General features: G+C 36.3%; 1 protein-coding gene across 3 annotated transcripts in view; it reads right to left on the bottom strand.

The window, feature by feature from the left end:
* Window positions 1-2,841: 2,841 nt before the first annotated feature.
* GPALPP1 (GPALPP motifs containing 1) overlaps window positions 2,842-18,554 on the bottom strand; it is a 34,293-nt gene continuing 18,580 nt past the window's right edge. For all 3 annotated transcript variants that reach the window (XM_010592601.3, XM_003412607.4, XM_064270100.1), the window contains 4 exons: window positions 18,032-18,196; window positions 13,725-13,823; window positions 4,052-4,270; window positions 2,842-3,322 (listed from right to left, as the gene is read on the bottom strand). In XM_010592601.3, coding sequence (XP_010590903.1) covers window positions 4,052-4,270; window positions 13,725-13,823; window positions 18,032-18,196 — 483 coding nt within the window. In that variant the 3' untranslated portion in view covers window positions 2,842-3,322. The remainder of the gene's footprint in view (window positions 3,323-4,051; window positions 4,271-13,724; window positions 13,824-18,031; window positions 18,197-18,554) is intronic.

Genomic DNA, 18,554 nt, shown 5'->3' with positions numbered 1-18,554 from the left:
AATTCGCCTTGTGCTCCTATTGTAACTAAACAAATAGTTAACATTCGTAGTTACATTGAGACACTGAAAATCTGCTAAGTGAGCTGGGGTGAAAGTTTTTTTTTTTTTCCCATGAAAGCCCATAATGATTATGGCTGGCCAGAATAAACCCTTACAGAATATTCTCTTTACCAATAACACCTGCTTCAGAAGAGCTAATACAGAAACCAAACACCAAAAAAAAAGACCACAACCTCTCAGATACAGATAAAACTTTATTCAAACAATAATAATAATAAAAAAAAATCATATCAGGAATTCTTCTTTTCTAGAAAGTCTTTTAATTGTCAAGTTCAAAATAAAAAGACTGAAGCGGCAGTGTATAGCTTTTCAATTTTGTACATGTCACCATCACAGTTAAACAATTTTTTAAGTTGCAAAAAAATATACTTCTCCTACAGTAGGAAACACATGATCCTTTGCAAATGCAGACTTATGTCTCACAATGGCTTCAAAAACCAAAGCAAAATAAATATTTAAAGTAGAAGACTCAGCTGTTGACATTACACGGGTACCAAGGGTATCTCCTTGGGTGTAATTCAGCAGAGAATTCCCCCCCCAACCACACCTATCATTACCATGGAAAAAGTAAAAAAGAGAATAAGGGTCATTTTTAGCTAGTTTAAAAATTATTTCCCTTGATCCTACATTTTTAAATAAAAATATAATCTACCCTAAATAAGAAATTCTAAGAAGTGCCATAATGTTTTGGGGTGAAATAATTCATATAAGAACTGCTAATCTATCCTGGAGCATGTAAGCCTTAGTACGCTGTAAAGCTCAACCTCATTTAAAAATAGATCATTAAGTCAAAGAACCATTAAATGTTATTTTATGGTGAAGTGTTTACTACAGCCAAACAAAATTAAAAACTCTTAGTAAGACCATGGCCTTTTTTCTTCTTAAGGATGGTCCTTAATTTAGTCTGTTTTACCAGATACAAAAAGGATTTATCTAATAAGAGCCTTATTATGAGCACATCTTCCACCTTTTGCCTAAAACAAAATTAAAAAAATGAATAACACCCCCACAAACAAACAAAAACTCACCTGCCAAAGCCACCATTTGCTTACCTATAACGTGGTTACAATTTGAAGCATCTAAATCTATCTGGGATGGCAATTTAGAGAACTGAACAAAGTCAAGTATTTTCAGGTACAATGAACTTAAATGCTACCTTCAACAATGAAAGAATGTTAAAGTATCGTCTCTACTTTATGAACTTAGTGTTGCCTTCTTTTTCTTCTTCATTTTTAATTTTGAAAGAGTTCAGTCTATAAAACTTGGCCAGGAAATTACAAGCTCTCATCAGAAAATGACAATAATCCAGTTTTCTGCCAGACGGAGCAGAGACTTGGTTTAACGTGGCCTTCTGCTGCTTTGGAAGGGGAGAGAAGTGAAGAACACCTTTCCATTCTTTCAATTTCCAAACCCTTTGTTCTTCTTTTTGTCAGTGTTGTTTATTGGGATTAGTCTTTCCACAAGGGCAAAAAACCTCTGAGACTCGTCTTACATTTTGTTAAAACTTCTTCAGGTGGCACAAAAGAGCATTAGCTCCAAGGGGCCAGTATGGGAGTAACTCATGGAAAGTACTAGTCAGAAAAAAGAGGCTTCTCTGCCTTTTGTTCAGGGTCATGGACATGCCAAGGGTGAGGGAGGAACTAGCAAGTACCTGACACAGGAATGTTACCTAGCCCCCCTATGATAAGGAAAGCAGAGCAAAAATAAGTATCCAAATATGACATTTCTACATTAAATAATACAAATTTCACAAAACTCTAAGTTACAAATTTACATAAGGATGAGGAAACTAGAAAATATATCTTCCTTTCATTGGGAAAAACATTTATAACAATTAAATGAAAGCAATGGCTGCTCTTGTATAAAAATTTCATGTTCAGAAAATATTGCCCATGAATTATCACATATTTAGTCAAAAGGTTACTCTGTTCAATTCTGCTTGGACAAGACAACTTGTTTGGGGAATAATTCATCTTCTTAACAGCTATACTCCTTTAGTGGGCTACTATTCACACTGATGTTGTAGAAAACACCACTGGACTGTGATTTTTAGGAGAAAAACTTGTACCATAATTTCACTTAACAATGTACTCAATTTTCATAAAGCTTACCTGAACTAAGAATCAGAATCTATTTCCATTAAAGCCTTTTGTTTCATCAAAACTAAAGACAGAAGTAGCAGAACAACTGGGACTAATCTACAAGGAAATACAACTTACGGATAATAGGGTGGTTATAATTACTGATTTCCCATCTACATTTTTGCATTCAAGGGGTTATTACAGTTTGATTTTTTAAAAAGACTGTTTATGACTGATATAAAAGATCTGTCCCCAATAAATTAGCTAAAAATTGTTAAATATAAATGGGTAAAGGAACAATATCCCAAAGTAAAGTTCAAAGATTCAGAAATCTTTGGGTGGGATCAGAGTGGCCGAGTCTGGCAGACTTCACACTGCCAATGGTTGATGGCATACAGACCACCGAGGCTGAGTCTAATAGACTACAACACACCAATGGTTGATGGCATATAGTCAGAGACTGAATCTAACAGACTACAACACGCCAATGGTTGATGGCATACAGATTGCTCCTTAGACTGCCTCCCCTAGAAATACCTATTAAAGTAGGAAAAATTAAAATATTTTGTCCTTAGCATGTGAGATAACACAGAGATCCCTCATTCTGACTTATAAACCAACAAATCAAAAAACCAAACAAATAAAAAGCCCTGAGTGTCAAAACAAATAACAAAACAAAACAGACAAAATTGCCAGACCCTCTATTTTCAAGTAGATGTGTATTCACCAGCTGTAACTTAGAAGGAAAAACTGACCAATATGAAATTCATGGATTTTCTGTAAGCATCTGAGCCACTGATTCCAGGACAGGTTAGCAGTATCTGACAAGGAAGCTCCAGGCTGTGGTAGAGACTGAGCGGACAGGACTGACCAGATCTTAGCGGGTACTCAAGAGACACCACAAAAATCAGAAAACAAACAAAAAACAAAACCCAAGTAATTATTTGAAGAAAAGGCCAGGCTTCCTCAGAAGCCAAAGATATATATTCTATTCCACATAAGAAACACTGACTGCATGTTTCCACTTGACCTTGAAGGACACAATGAACAAAGTTAAGCATGTTTGGTTTATAAAAACCAATCTCTAATAGTGAGAAGCTGGAACAAAGGAATAAAGGTGGACGGACAGACAGATAAAAGAGTATTCTTCAAACTTCTCTTCATTGCACAGGGAAATCCCCCTGAAGTAAGAATAAGAAAATTGAATAAGTTGGAAAATATCTCTAACTTTAAACTGTATTTTCGTCAACTCACATTTGAGTATTAATGTAGGTTTCATACAATTAAAAATCATATATATTTTAAGAAGCTGTCACTATTACTACAACTTGTCAGACTGGGTTGTAGATGAACGATACAATGATTTTCAATCTTATATAGAGTCTTTCAAAGCAATGAACATTTTCTGTGATCTTGTTTAACATAAAAAGCCTACCAGCTGATGGTTGTGTAATGTGATTGATGTATTTGGTTTCCCTGAACTGTACAAGTGACAAATGCTGAATTGGCAAATGTTGTATTACCCGTATTTTTTACAACAATAACAACAAAAAAGACTACCAGAAGCTGCCTTTCTTCATTCTTTAATAAAGCATACATATTTACCCAAGCTTCAAACCACATTCCTTTGCCATTTCTCATAAACTGAACTTTCATTTTTGTATTTTTAATAGCAATTCACTGTTATGTTACTATGAAGGCAAAGCTGCTTTTCCAGTAAGCCACATTTTTTTCTACCCTATAATGCTGAAATTACCAGAAATCATGGTTTACTTAGAAAGATTTGTAGGTTTATAATCTATTTTATTATTAAAAAAAAAAAAAGTTAACAAAATTATTTATAAATAAGAGTATTTAGAAAAATTCAAACTGACCAGTTATCAAAATACACCCCACTGTAATATACTTACTTATAAAAACATATTGCCTTTGCCATGTGAAAATCTGGTGTTCAAGTCTCTGGATTTCTTTATTAGAGCTTTTTTCTGAGCTTCATCAAACCGATTAACCTTGAGATCCTTATCACGGTCAAATGGTATTCTCTCTTGGGGCTTATTTTTGTCTTCAGCGGCTTTATTCTTTAATTTTTTATGGTGTATGTCCATAAGAGATTCTGATCTTTTTGAATCCTGGGGAGAGCAAGATAGCAGAAATAAAAATCTTAGTTGGTACAAATTATTCACAGAATATGATCGCAAAACAAAATAATTAGGTAGTAATGGTGAACATCAAGGAGGGCTATTTACAAACCCAACAGGCTTTTGCAAATCCAAGACAGCATCTATGAAGAAAATGTTATCAGAAGCAAGTTCAATTCAACCACAATGAAGACATCTACTAACTATACGATAAGCAATAAAAAAAGTGCAAGACAGAGGACACAAACATTTAAATAACCAGAAAGAAACGCATCATGTGAAGTGTCAAAGTTAATGTATGAACAAAGGACACGAATGTGAAAGGAAGAGCAATTACATTTGCACTTAGGAACCTGGTTAAAGCTTCCTGGACGTGCTGGTCCTTGAAGCCTGAACTAGATTTTAACAACTGGATGGAAAGGGAAGGACTCTGCTGGGCTGATGCAAAACCAGGGCAAAACAGAGAAATAAGTGCACAGAAGTCGCAGTATTCAAGACCTGGGCAAGGTATGTTGGTGTGTTTTATAAAAAAAAAACAAAACCAAACCCAGTGCCGTCGAGTAGATTCCAACTCACAGCGACCCTTTAGGATGGAGTAGAAATGCCCCACAGAGTTTCCAAGGAGAGCCTGGTGGATCTGAACTGCCGACCCTTTGGTTAGCAGCCGTAGCACTTAACCACTATGTCACTGGGAAATTTCTGTTCTTTCAGTTTTCTCTTTTCCCTCATTTCCCTCCTTTTCTTTCTTCTTAATTGGGGGCAAGTGTTCACATTTTCAGATATATATACAAGATGAGATCTGCGCAAAGGCAATTGGATTAATGAATCAGGGATTCACTGTAGAACTTTCAGTATTAAGTTTTACCTTAATAGGATGGCACTGAATTAAAGAAGCAGTGAAGGAGATGGAGAAGTCAATGTAGGTAGTATAGACCACCAGTCTTCAAAATGAGGGATATGTCCCAACATTACTGGCACAAATCAAAAAACAGAAAAATAACAAATGTTGGGGAGGCTGTGGGGAGACTGAAACTCTTACGTACTGTTGGTGGGATGTAAAATGGTACAACCATTTTGGAAAACAATATGGTGCTTCCTGAAAAAGCTAGAAATAGAAAATACTATATGATCCAGCAATCCCACTCCTAGGAATATATCCTACAAAAATAAGAGCCATCACATGAATAGACATATGCACATACATGTGAATAATGTTCACTGCAGCATTATTCACAAAGCAAAAAGATGAAAACAACCTAACTGCCCATCAACAGATGAGTGGATAAACAAACTATGGTACATACGTACAATGGAATACTCTGCAACGAGAAAGAACAATGATGAGTCTGCAAAACATCTCATAATATGGATGAATCTGGAGGACATTATACTGAGTGAAATAAGTCAATCACAAAAGGACAAATGCTGTATGAGACCACTATTATAAAAATTCATGATGCAAAATGTCACGAAAGGAGAGACTGAAAGGGCTGACTCAATGGGGGAGAGCAAGTGGGAGTACGGAGTAAGATGTATGTAAACTTATATGTGACAGACTGATTGGATTTGTAAGCGTTCACTTGAAGCTTAATAAAAGTTAATAAAAAAAAATTCATGAAAAGGTTTTCACACAGAAGAAACAATCTTTGATGGTTACGAGGGAGGGGAGGGTTGGGAAAGGAAAAACACTAACCAGACGATGGATAAGTGGTAACTTTGGTGAAGGACAAAGACAGTACACAATACTGGGAAGTGAGCACAATTTGTCCAAGGCAAGGTCATGGAAGCTTCATAGACACATCCAAATTCCCTGAGGGACTAAATTACTGGGCTGCGGGCTATGGGGACCATGGTCTTAGGGAACACCTAACTCAACTGGCTTAACATAGTTTATAAAGAAAATATCCTACTTTTTGCCGAGTACCATCTGGGGTCTTAAAAGCTTGTGAGCAGCCATCTAAGATACTCCACTGGTCCCATCCCATATGTAGCAAGTGAAAATGAAGAAAACCAAAGACACAAGAGAAAGATTAGTCCAAAGTACTAACAGAACACAACTACCACAACTTCCACTAGACTGAGTTCAGTGCAACTAGATGGTGCCTGGCTACCACCACTGACTGCTCTGACTGGGATCACGATACAGGGTACTTGACAGAGTGGGAGAAAAATATAGAACAAAATTCTAACTTACAAAAAAAGATGAGACTTACTGGTAGGGCAGAGACTGGAGAAGCCCCGAGAGTATGGACCCCGGACACCCTTTTAGCTCAGTAATGAAGTCACTCCTGAGGTTCACCCTTCAGCCAAAGATTAAACAGACCCATAAAACAAAATGAGACTAAATGGGCACGCCAGCCCAGGGGCAAGGACAAGAAGGCAGGAGGGGAGAGGAAAGCTGTAAATGGGGGCCCCTGGGTAATGGAGAACCCAAGGTTGAGAAGGAAAGGGTGCTGACACATTGTGGAGTTGGCAACCAATATCTGTATTTGTATTAATTGTGCAATGAAAAACTAATTTGCTCTGTAAACACTCATCTAACATACTATGAAAAAAAGGAGGGTATGTGTATCCCTGGAGGTTATATGGAGAAAATTTCATGGGGTATGAAGGCATGGATAATTTTAAGGCATTCAGCCCAAGTTCTCAACATCCTTTATGGAGCCTTTCTTAAAATTGATTTGCTGGACAAAGTGTCTCCTGAAGGTGCTTTCCCTTTCATTCCAGCCCCTATCCCACTTCTTGGCAAAGGAGACGTATACTACTCCTCCACTATAGAATATGGGCTAGGGGAGTTAAAGCCTCCAGGGCAACAAACAAAGGAATAACCTAAAATATTAAACTGTTACTCGTTGCTGCAGAGTTGATATCAACATACTGGCCCTACGGGACAGGGCAGAACTGCCCTATGGGTGAAACTTTAGTCAAGAAACTAAAACCCAGGAAGGCTGTGCCTTTCTGAGTCTTAAACTTATTGATCTTAAGAGTGTGGTGCCCTTGACAAATGAGTTTGTTGGCTCTTGTTGGAATGTCCAAGAGTAGGACAATAGAAGAAAGGATAATTTTTGCTTAACAACCACATCTTTTCCAGGCCCTGCTTACTGTGTCAAAGACTTTACTTAAGGGCAAAGAAGTGAAGAGAGCTCAGTGAAAGCAAAATAACAAGACACTGGTAAGAATGTTGAAGGTGGCCTCATCTTATTTCATCCAGAAGACAAACTCAGGGCACCTCCCGTCCCCCTCCTTACATTAGAATTCAGAAGCATCAAACGAATGATCATTAGCACATTTTTTTTTAAACAGAAAAATGAAGTCAGACTTTCTGACAGAACCTAAGTATGGTGGCTGATTTGAAAATGACAACTGGTTTTGTCAATTAGCAGACATCTTCCATAAATTGAATGTGCTCAGTCTGGAACTCCGAAGTTTTAACAGAATCTACAGAAGACATTATATTCGTGAATATGTATTAAATTAGCGCTATTTCAACTTCCCTAATCCCTGCTCAATATATAATAAAGTACATAGTCATTTCATAAATCTTGATACAGTCTTTTAGAAGCAAATTAATTTGCAAGTTAAGTTCTTTCTTATTCTTTATTTTCAACAAAATTTAAAGAGATAAAAAAAAAAATCACCAAATACTGCCAAGAAAAAATTGGCTTCAACACATATATAAATACATTTAGTAATGAATATAGTCCGTGGATGGCGCAAACGGTTAAGTGTTCGACTACTAACTGTAAGGCTGGTGGTTCAAACCCATCCAGAAACGCCCCGGGAGACAGGCCTGGTGATCTGCTTCCAAAAGGTCGTGCCCTTGAAAACCTTAGGAAGTGGTTCCAACCTGCACCCATGGGGTCACCATGATTAAGTTCCAAATTCAGACAAAACTGGGCTGCAACGATGGTCCTGCTTCTTTCAAGACCAGTAACCTTGGGCAAGTAATTTATGCCTCATTTTCCCAGCTGTGAAATAGTGGTAATAACAGTAATAATTTCAAAATATTTGGGTGGAGAAGGAGTGAAACAATATAATAAACAAAAGTATTTAGCATTACTCAATAAATGTGTTAGATTTACTGAGTGTTTATTATATTATAATCCTCACAATATCTCTAAGTTAAATGTTATTATCCCTATTTTACAGATTTTGAAAGAAAGAGAGAGAGAGAGAGAGGAAGAGAAAGAAAGACAATAGACTGATGTGACCAATGTGGAAAAAAAAAAAAAAATCAAGGGAGGTCCTGAATGGATTAACAGCAGAGAGATCACCGGCAATAATCTTTCTTAATAGATCACTATGAAGTTTAGGAAAATAATCCAGAAATTGTTTAAAGAACTGAATGCCATTACTATAACAAAATGTGTTCCAATCCCACCCATTTATTTATATAAGTAACATTTCTTAACTCTTACAACCATAAAAACAAACAAAGAGAGTACAATTGATGCTGAAACCCTGCCTCATTCTAGCAATAACACTCATCCAAAGCGCAGGAACTAGTTGGGGAAAATGTCTGTCGTTAGGAGTTAAATCTACTTGTTATGCTTAATAATCATTTATCAAAACTTGCAATATATTTATATTGTTTCGATCAGGTGAAATCACAACTCAATTCAGAACAAAAAGCATGTTAACATTGAAAGACTCAGACAAAAGAAATAAAAAACGTCAATGTACAGGCGTATTTTTGTTCGATATAATCAAAAAAGACTCTCAAGCATAAAAGTAAATTCCATTAGGATAAAAAATCTGTAGCAGAAAGGAAATGAAAATCTGAATTCAAGGGGAAAAATGGATGAAATAAAGTTTCAGCTGTTAAAGAAGAGCTTCCTCCTGTATATTCTTTAATGCATAATCTAAGAAAAGAAAGAACCCAACCCACTGCTGCTGAGTCGATTTCCACTCAGAGTGACTCTACAAGGACAGAGGAGAAATGCCCCATAGGGTCTCTAAAGCTGTAAATTTTTACTGGAGCAGATTGCCGCATTTTTCTCCCACAGAACAACTGGTGGGTACAAAGCAATGACCTTTCAGTTAACAGTTGAGCAGTTTAACCACTGCGCCACCAGGGCTCCTTTAATGGATAATAAAAAACAAAAAAACCCACCTCATTGCCATTGAGTTGATCCTGACTCATGGCGACCCTATAGGACAGAGAAAACCTGCCCCATAGGGTTTCCAAGTTGCAGATGGTGAGTTTGAACTGCCAACCTTTTGGTTAGCAGCTGAGCTCTCAACCACTGTGCCACCAGGGCTCCTTAATAGATAACTGTAGATACCAAATTGTGATGGAATTTGGGTTCCATTTGAAACATGTAATAAAACCAAAAAACCTACTGCCATCAAGTTGATTTCGACTCATAGCGGCCATATAGGACAGAATAGAACTGCCCCCATAGAGTTTCCAAGGAATGCCTGGTGGATCTGAACTGCCGTCCTCTTGGTTAGCAGCTGTAGCACTTAACCACTATGCCACCAGGGTTTCCGAAACATGTAATAGAGTTATGTAATATGCTATAACTTTTCATCTTGGTAACTACTAAAAGCTTATGAAAATTTTGGATGTTAAGTTAAAAATGGACATCATTTTTCAAATTTCTTTTAGGGGATGTCAAACAAAAACACTTGAAGACCACTGGCCTCCAATCCTGACTCACTGAAGAGAAATAGAGATTCCTGAGCCCCATTGCAGATTTAATGAATTAAATTAGCCAACTGTGGGTCTCAGAAACTGTGCTTTTGAAAGTCACCCAGGTTCTCAGCAGGCGATCCAACGAATGTGAGCCCCACTGTGTACGTCACGTTTCTAGTAGTTTGCCAGTAAGAGAAGAGAGGGTGATAACACAAACAAGAGCTGGATTAGGGTTACTGTAATTTAGGATGGGGAACTAACAATGTCATATGAATATAATTATATATAAACGTACGAATGTAAAAAAGTTATAAAAACACGATCTTTTAGCATCATTTCCCCACATTTCTCTCTGCTTCAATATCTTTCCCTGCTAATGAGATTAATAATAACTCATTAATGAGATAATGATAATGAAGGCTGACAGGCTACAAGAGTTGGAAGGGGAAGGTTGAAAGGTTTAAGAAAGGGCTGGAGAAAACAAAGAACAAAGTTTGGAGGAGGCGAGTGGAGGTGTGAGAAAGAATGGGGTTGCAGAGGCCCCATGTTACTTAAAGCCACTACTGAGAAAAATGATTTATATTGATGAGTAAAACTGTACGAACACCAAATGTAACAAAGGAAATGAAAACAGAGAAAAAAAAAAAAAGGTGGCAGGTTTCAATTTATTGATCTCCTATCTTAGTAAATTAAATATCAATATAGACAGAAGAACATATTAAACCACAAGGCTGTTATAGTCAATTGAAATAATCCAAGCGCTTCAATTTACCAGGACTAAAGAAATAAACATTTCTATCAGTTGTTTCAGGTGTATTACTTTTGGTCTGGTTCAGTATAATTTGCACACTGACAGACATGTGACCAAACAAGTTCTAGAACTCTAGAAAATATTACTACAAACATCTGGGAGTAGTCAATTCACTAAAAATCAGTAAATTGAAAACCATTTCATGTACAGATCAACTTGCAAAATAGCCATGTGCTGATTTACCAAATTTAATCATTTAGTAAAAATGTGTCCCTTTTTTTTTTTTTAAAAGATTTTATAAAACTTAGAGTTATTCATCTTGAATGGGATGGTTTTAACAACTTTTGAAAATTCATGCTAAGTTTCTAGTTGACTAGTTTTTATTTTTGTCTTCATACAAAAGTATTTTAAAGTGTTCAATTCATCAAAAGCTAAAGGTCATAGAGTAGCTTACTCTTAAGACTATAATAATACTTTGAAAAGTAAATCTCATCATAAACAAAATTTCAGCATAAGATCAGAACCCTAATATTTTTGATGCATATTAAAGTAAATTACAGATATCAATACAGGTCCCCTTAAATACTTCAACATGCATTTCATGAACTAGGGTTCAATATTTGATTACAATGTTTTTCTTTTCAGGAAAGTTTACATACAATGAAATACATAAATCTCAAGTGTACATTCACTGAATTTTGTAATCCAAACTCCTATCAGGATCGGGAACATTTTCATCACCTCAGAAAGCTCTGCAGGCCCGTTCCCGGGCAATCTTCGCATTCGCACTTCAGCAACCACCATTCTGATTTTTTTTTTCCATCATAGATTCATTTGCCTGTCTTAGATCTTCATGTAAATGGAATCATACAGTATGTACCTGCTTCCATAGGCAAGCATAATGACTCTGAGATTCATCTATGTTGTTGTATTTGTTAATTTGTTCCTTTTTACTGCTGAATAACATTTCATTACATACCACATATTGGTTTTTCATTCTCCTACTGAAGAATACTTGGGTTGTTTATGGTATTTAGTTATTATGAATACAGTTTTTATGAACACTCTTGTATAAATCTTTTTGGGGCAATTATGACTAAAGCTGTTAAAGTCACGTTCAAGTCTTTATGTGGAAATACGTTTTATGTTTTCACTTGTCTTAGGTAAATACCTAAGAGTGGAACTGTAGGGTCATAGTGTAGGTGTATGTTTTATTTTAAAAGCAATGCCAGTTTGAACACAGAATTACCATGACTCTAAAATTCTACTCCTATGTATATACCCAAAAGAGCTGAAAGCAAGGAAGCAAACAGATACTTGTACACTGATGTTCACTGCAGCACTATTCACAATAGCCAAAAGGTGGAAAAGACCAATTGTCCATCAACAGATGAATGGATAAATAAAATGTGGTATATCTATACAATGGAATATTATTCAGTCATAAAGAGGAATGAAGTTCTGATACATGCTAGGACACGGAGGCAACTTGAAACCCTTTACACTGAATAAAGTAAGTCAGACACAAAACCACAAATATTATATGATTCCTCTTATATGAAATATCTAGAATAGGCAAATCCATTGAGACAAAAGAAGATTAGTGGTTACCAGGGTCAGGTGGATGGGGGTGGGAAAGCATTGCTTAAGGGGTGCAGAGTTTCTGTTAAGGGTGATGAAAACATTTGGAAAAGAAGAGTGGCACAATGTGGTGAACATAAATAATGTCACTGAATTGTACATGTAAAAGTGGTTGAAATGGCCAATGTTTTATGTATTTTACCTTAATAAAAAAATGTGAATAAAAATACTTAGAATTGTTGCTAGGATTAAATGAGTTAGTACATGTAAACAGCTCAGGGTAGTGCCTGGAACATAGTAAGTACATGATATACATCACCTACTGTTTCTGTTTTGTAAATTCAAAGCACAATTCAAATGTACAATATAATCTCTGTTGACCAGAAAAAGAAATTGTCAGTTTGGGAAATGGTCTAGCTTACTAATTTTCAGCCATTCTTCTTTTCTAACGTTAAGTCTTCACGGCTATGAACCTGCCTCTAAGTAGCACTTCATACTGCATCCACACATTTTGATGTGTTATGCTTTTTACTATCATTCAGGTCTACGTGTTTTCTAACTTCCATTATCATTTTTTTTTTGGCACAAAATTTAAATTAAAAAAATTTCCATTTGCACAGGGCTTTTAAGTTATATTGACTCTGAATTTTAACTGAAATTCCTTGTGATGACAGAATATGTGAATTTTAACTGAAATTCCTTGTGATGAGAGAATATGTGCTGAATGACAGTGATTTTTTAATTTTTGTTGAGATGTGACTTTTGAACTCACCAGTTTTCATAAATGTTCCACCTGGGTCTAGTTTTCAGTGTCTAAAAACGTTTCATATATGTTTCAGTATTCCTGGTGTTATTATATCCAATAAACCAAGCTAACTGTATCCTTAATGTTTATGGAAACTTTTCACTACCTATTACATGGTGAACAAAAGATAATTTTCCTGAAAAACTAAACACTTCTCAGTGACCAGTGGGCTGTGATTTATTTTTTCAGTTAGAACATTCTCCAGTTTTTTCTAAAAGTAAGACAGAATATAACAGAATAATAACATGCCAAATGAACATGGACCTACTTAGTTTATGAACTTAGACTTAAAACCATTTTTTTCTCCTGTATTTAAATCTTAGATTTCTCCCGTATTTAAATCTTTACATTAAACATACTGAATCTGCTTGTAATTAAGAACTCATGAACTGAGGATCTCTCTGAGTTGTCAGGGCCCTGGCTTTCTGGTCAAACACTACCTATATCTAGTAATTAAACTCCTGATATATGACATAAAATAAAAATCGAAAACATTATGTGAAATGCATTTAAAAAAATCCTACCCAGCAGAGTGGAGTATTTTTCAGGACAGAGGTACAGAAAAAGACCAAGGTATAGAGACAGATATAAAATAAAAGAAAAACAAAAATGAGAGAAGAATTAAAAGATACAAAAATTAAAGGGTTATAGATTTTACTTCCTTACTTACATTGTATGAGGATACCTGCTCAGCCAATCTCTTATCCCTTCCAGACAATATATGTTCTTCATCCTTCTTACTGAATGACTTTCTTGCTTCTTGTGTTTCCTGAGGAATGAACACAGATAACATGTACTTATGAGTCAGAATCGACTTGATGGCACTGGTTTTTGGGTGTTGATTGAACCATGAAGTTAAAGGAAATAAAAAAGGAACACATATTATTTTTATTTAGCTAGAGTAACTAGAGACTAAGTTAAATGAAGCTGCTTGAATCTTCTCCCATAAGAAATATTAATATACTTGATAAGGGATCTTTTTTTTTTTTTTTGATAAGGGATCAGTTAGTGTTCTGCTGTATGATTTTCATGACAAATAAAAACCCCATCTAACCAACAAACTAAAAAGAAATACCTATTTCTGGGACTCAGAGATGAGTTTGACACACACTGAAAAAAATGTAGGAGAAAAAATAAGGCTTAAAAAGAAATCCTATATTATCTATTGTCAAAATAGTAAAATTCATTCCATAGTAAAATCACTCTGGAGGGGAAAACAGATTTTAATTAGAAACAAGAAATAAAAGGTATATAGGTTGGAAATGAAGAAATAAAACTGTCTTTTTTATTCACAGAATAAAGTACAGGCAGAAAGCCCCCAAGTATCTACAAAAAAAATTCCTGCAACTAGTGAGTACAACAATGTTGTAGGATATCAGGTCAATACACAAAACTGCTTTCCTACATACCAACAATGAACAACTGAAACTTAAAAAACAATACCATTTATATCAGCACACACATAAAAATGAAGTTCTTAAATATAAATTCAACAAATGTTAATTAGAAAGATCGTGAAATATTCTAGAGAATTTAGTCCCAACCAAGGATGCGCATGGCCCACATAAAAATGGTTGAAAACCATTGTTTTTAAAGCATATTTTTATACTACTGTTTGCTTATGGAACCTCTGGTGGCATAGTGGTTAAGCGCTACAGCTGCTAACCAAAAGGTCAGCAGTTTGAATTTACCAGGCACTCCCTGGAAACTCTATGGGGCAGTTCTACTCGTCCTATAGGATCGCTATGAGTCGGAATCGACTTGACGGCAGCTGGTTTGGTTTGGTTTTTGGTTATTATATGCTTAAGAAAACCAAGGAGGCCCTTATACAATTTTTATCTTGACTAAAATTTATTTATTGTATTTAATAAAGTACATAAAAAATAGAGGAATATTTCATTGCAGCATTATTCACAATAGCCAAAAGATAGAAACAATCCACATGTCCATTAACAGGTGGATAACCAAAATGCAGTACATACCCTTAGGGACCGAATTACTGGACTGAGGGCTGTGGGAAACATGGTCTCGGGGGAACAGTTCACTCAATTGGCATAAAATAGTTTATAAAGAAAATGTTCTACATTCTGCTTTGCTGAGCAGCATCTGGGGTCTTAAAGGCTTGTGTATGAGCAGCCCACCTAAGATACCCCACTGGGCTCACCCTACTGGGACAAAGGGAGAATGAAGAAAACTGAAGACACAAGGGAGAGATTAGTCCAAATGACTAATGGACCACAACTACCACAGCCTCCACTACACTGAGTCCAGCACAAAGAGATGGTGCCCTACTACCCCTGACTGTTCTGATAGGGATCATAATAGAGGATCCTGGACAGAGCTGGAGAAAAGTACAGAATGAAATTCTAACTCACAAAAAAGACCAGACTTACTGGCCTGACAGAGACTGGAGAAACTCCGAGAGTACGGACCCCGGACACCGTTTTAGCTCAGTAATGAAGTCACTCCTGAGGTTCACTCTTCAGCCAAGATTAGACAGTCCCATAAAACAAAATGAGACTAAAGGGGCACAGCAACCCAGGGGCAAGGACTGGAAGGCAGGAGGGGACAGGAAAGCTGGTAATAGGGAACCCAAGGTTGAGAAGAGAGAGTGTTGACATATCGTGGGGTTGTTAACCAATGTCACAAAACAGTAATAAGAAGCTAGTTTGTTCTGTAAACCTTCATCTAAAGTATAATAATAATAAAAAAGATAAGAAAAAGGCAAAATGCAGTACATATATACAGTGGAATATTATTCAGCCATAAAGAGAAAGGAAGTTCCGATATATGCTATGACATTGGATAAACCCTGAACTCATATGCTAAGTGAACTAAGACACAAAAGGACAAATATTGCATGATCCCACTTACATGAAATATTTAGACTAGGCAAATGCACAGAGGCTGAAAGTGGTTACTAGGGACTGGGAGCAGGGGAGTGGGAGTAGGGAATAACTGCCTAATAGGTATAGAGCTTCTGCTTGGGATGATGAAGAACGTCTGGAAACAGTGATAACGATTGGGGGAAAAAAATATATATATGTATATATATACACGTAGGAATAGGTCATTTCTTATTTTCCATACAAATTTTTCCAGAAAGCAGATGCTTTTACTTGTATTAAGAATAGAGATTAAAAACCAGAACATTTAATGTTAAGACATAGTAGATCTGGACAAGGCTGAGAGGTGAAGACTAACAGGTCCTGCATTTGCGCATAACATTTCCTTTTCTAAAGAGCAATCACACTTCTCTCAGGCCATGAGGCTGTAAGTGGTATGGGAGATGTATGCTGACTACTTGAATATAAAAAAGAAAGGAGTAGAGAAAACCTATCAAGAAGGAAATCTAGCTAAGATCTTTTACAAAAATTAGTCAAACTTTAAGCTGGAACAAAGAGTAAAGACCCAGAAAAACAGACAGCTCTATGATATTATATAGTTTGCGACATAAATATTAAGTCTGTACAAATAATCTTAAAGGCTGTTACAAAAACTGCAATACGTTATCTTTATAAAACACGAGCTAGGAGAGAGTTGACAGGCATCCCAACGTCAGCCTTTCAAGGTGTATGGCTCATTTCTACACCACGTCTTTATTGCCTCTTCTACCCTGTGGATGTTGGTTCACCTCACCCTTCTATTTATTACAGTTCTCAGATTTCCTTTAAACTTCAGATCAAAAGACAACTTATGATGTTGCCACATACGCAAGGCATGGTCCTAAAACGTGGAGACTTCAACATACCATCTACATTTTAAGAATAACTGTGTATTTCAGAATCAATTCTCCACTAAAATGAGAAGTCCTTAAAGAGCCCTTTCATTTTTCTATAACCTGCAACCATGTCTGGCTGAGTAGGTATTTAACTTACGGTTATAGAATCACAATAGAAATCCTGATACATTCCAGGTGCTGACAGACAGGATAAACAGAGCTGGGGGTGGTGAATTAAGTACGCAACTGTTTAGATCAGTGCTGATGAAGCTATAATCATAAGGTGACAATTTGTCAAGCCTTTAAGACATGAACAGGACATCTTAAGGGAATAAAAATCTTTGGAATAAGTTTAAGGAGTAGTGCTAGGAGCACTGGTTCAACTCCTAAAATACAATGGAATATTTCATAATGAACAGAAAGACTCAAGAGGAGAAAATCTAAAAATAATAAGAGGATGTCCTTCCCTGCTTACTGACATCTGGTTGATGTGCAGATTCCCAAGTTTAATGTATTAGTGAAGGTGCTTCTCATTATTTTGAGCGTTTCAATGTATCACTGAACTTGCTGGGTTAATCTGTAGCTTTGGTTCTTCCCAAGAAGAAATCTTGTGATTTTAAAATATCATGAGCCATTTTAAAAGATGATTCATGGAGACAGTGTAAAGACAAGAGAACATGCAGTTATAAAGGTCTAGAATGAAATATTTGTCCATCGTTTACCAGTTGTGAACCTAAAAAGTTGACCTCATAGAGATTAGTTTCTCCATCTACAAAATGGAGTCAATAAACCTACATCCCAGGGTATTCTTGAGATTTAAATGAGACAATTTACTGGCTAATAGCAAGCAATTAATGTCACTTTCCTTCCTCATAACTTTCCTTCAGAATCATAAATTTTTAAAAATACCCACTGCTACTGAGTTGACACTAATTCAGAGAGACCCTATAGGACAGAGTAGAACTGCCCCATAGAGTTTCCAAGGCTGTAAATCTTTACAGAAGCAGACTGCCACACCTTTCTCCCGCACAGCGACTGGCAGGTTCAAACCACCCGCCTTTCAGTTAAGCAGCCAAGCGCTTGACCACTGCGCCATCAGGGCTCCTCTGTTTTAAAACAGTACTATGAGTCAGAATTGACTCGACAGCACTGGGTTTGGTTTTTTCGTTTTTGGTACCCTTAAATACTTTTCCCTCATATCTTTTCAAAACAGAGTAAGCATGGACAGAAATAAATGAACAAACTAAACGTCTCACTTTAGCTTTCCTTTCTCTGTCAGCTGGAGTATCTGTCCAAATCGATCGATCTCCGGACTTGTCATCAGCTCTTCTCTTAAACGTTCTTGGCCCAAGACCAAAGTCTTTCATTTCTGGAGGAAGCTCAGTCATCCAGGACTCCCTTGTAATAGGTTTAGGTGAATCCTTTAAGAAACATAAGAAGTTAAAAAAAAAGGTAGCATAGAAAGTATATCCATTAATACTGTATTGGGTTAGGATTTTAAAGGTAACAATTATAGAAAGGACTAATGTTCTTACAGCCTTGGTAACAATCAATGTTATCTTTTTAATATTGTGCTAATCTGAAAAATTACATTTCATATTTTTAAGCAGAGTTCTTCATTCTACTGATGTTGACATCTTTTCAGATGCTTTTTAGCCCTTTGCACTTCCTCTTCTGTACAGCCCTTATGACCCCTGCACATTTTTCTACTGGGTTGGTTTTTTCTTACCCATCTGCAGGGACTCTTTGCTTTGGTGGTTATCAGTCCTTTGTCATATA

This window comes from Loxodonta africana, chromosome 17 (genome assembly GCF_030014295.1).
Source record: "Loxodonta africana isolate mLoxAfr1 chromosome 17, mLoxAfr1.hap2, whole genome shotgun sequence".
Lineage (NCBI taxonomy): Eukaryota > Metazoa > Chordata > Mammalia > Proboscidea > Elephantidae > Loxodonta > Loxodonta africana.
This window is presented reverse-complemented; position numbering and strand designations above follow the sequence as displayed.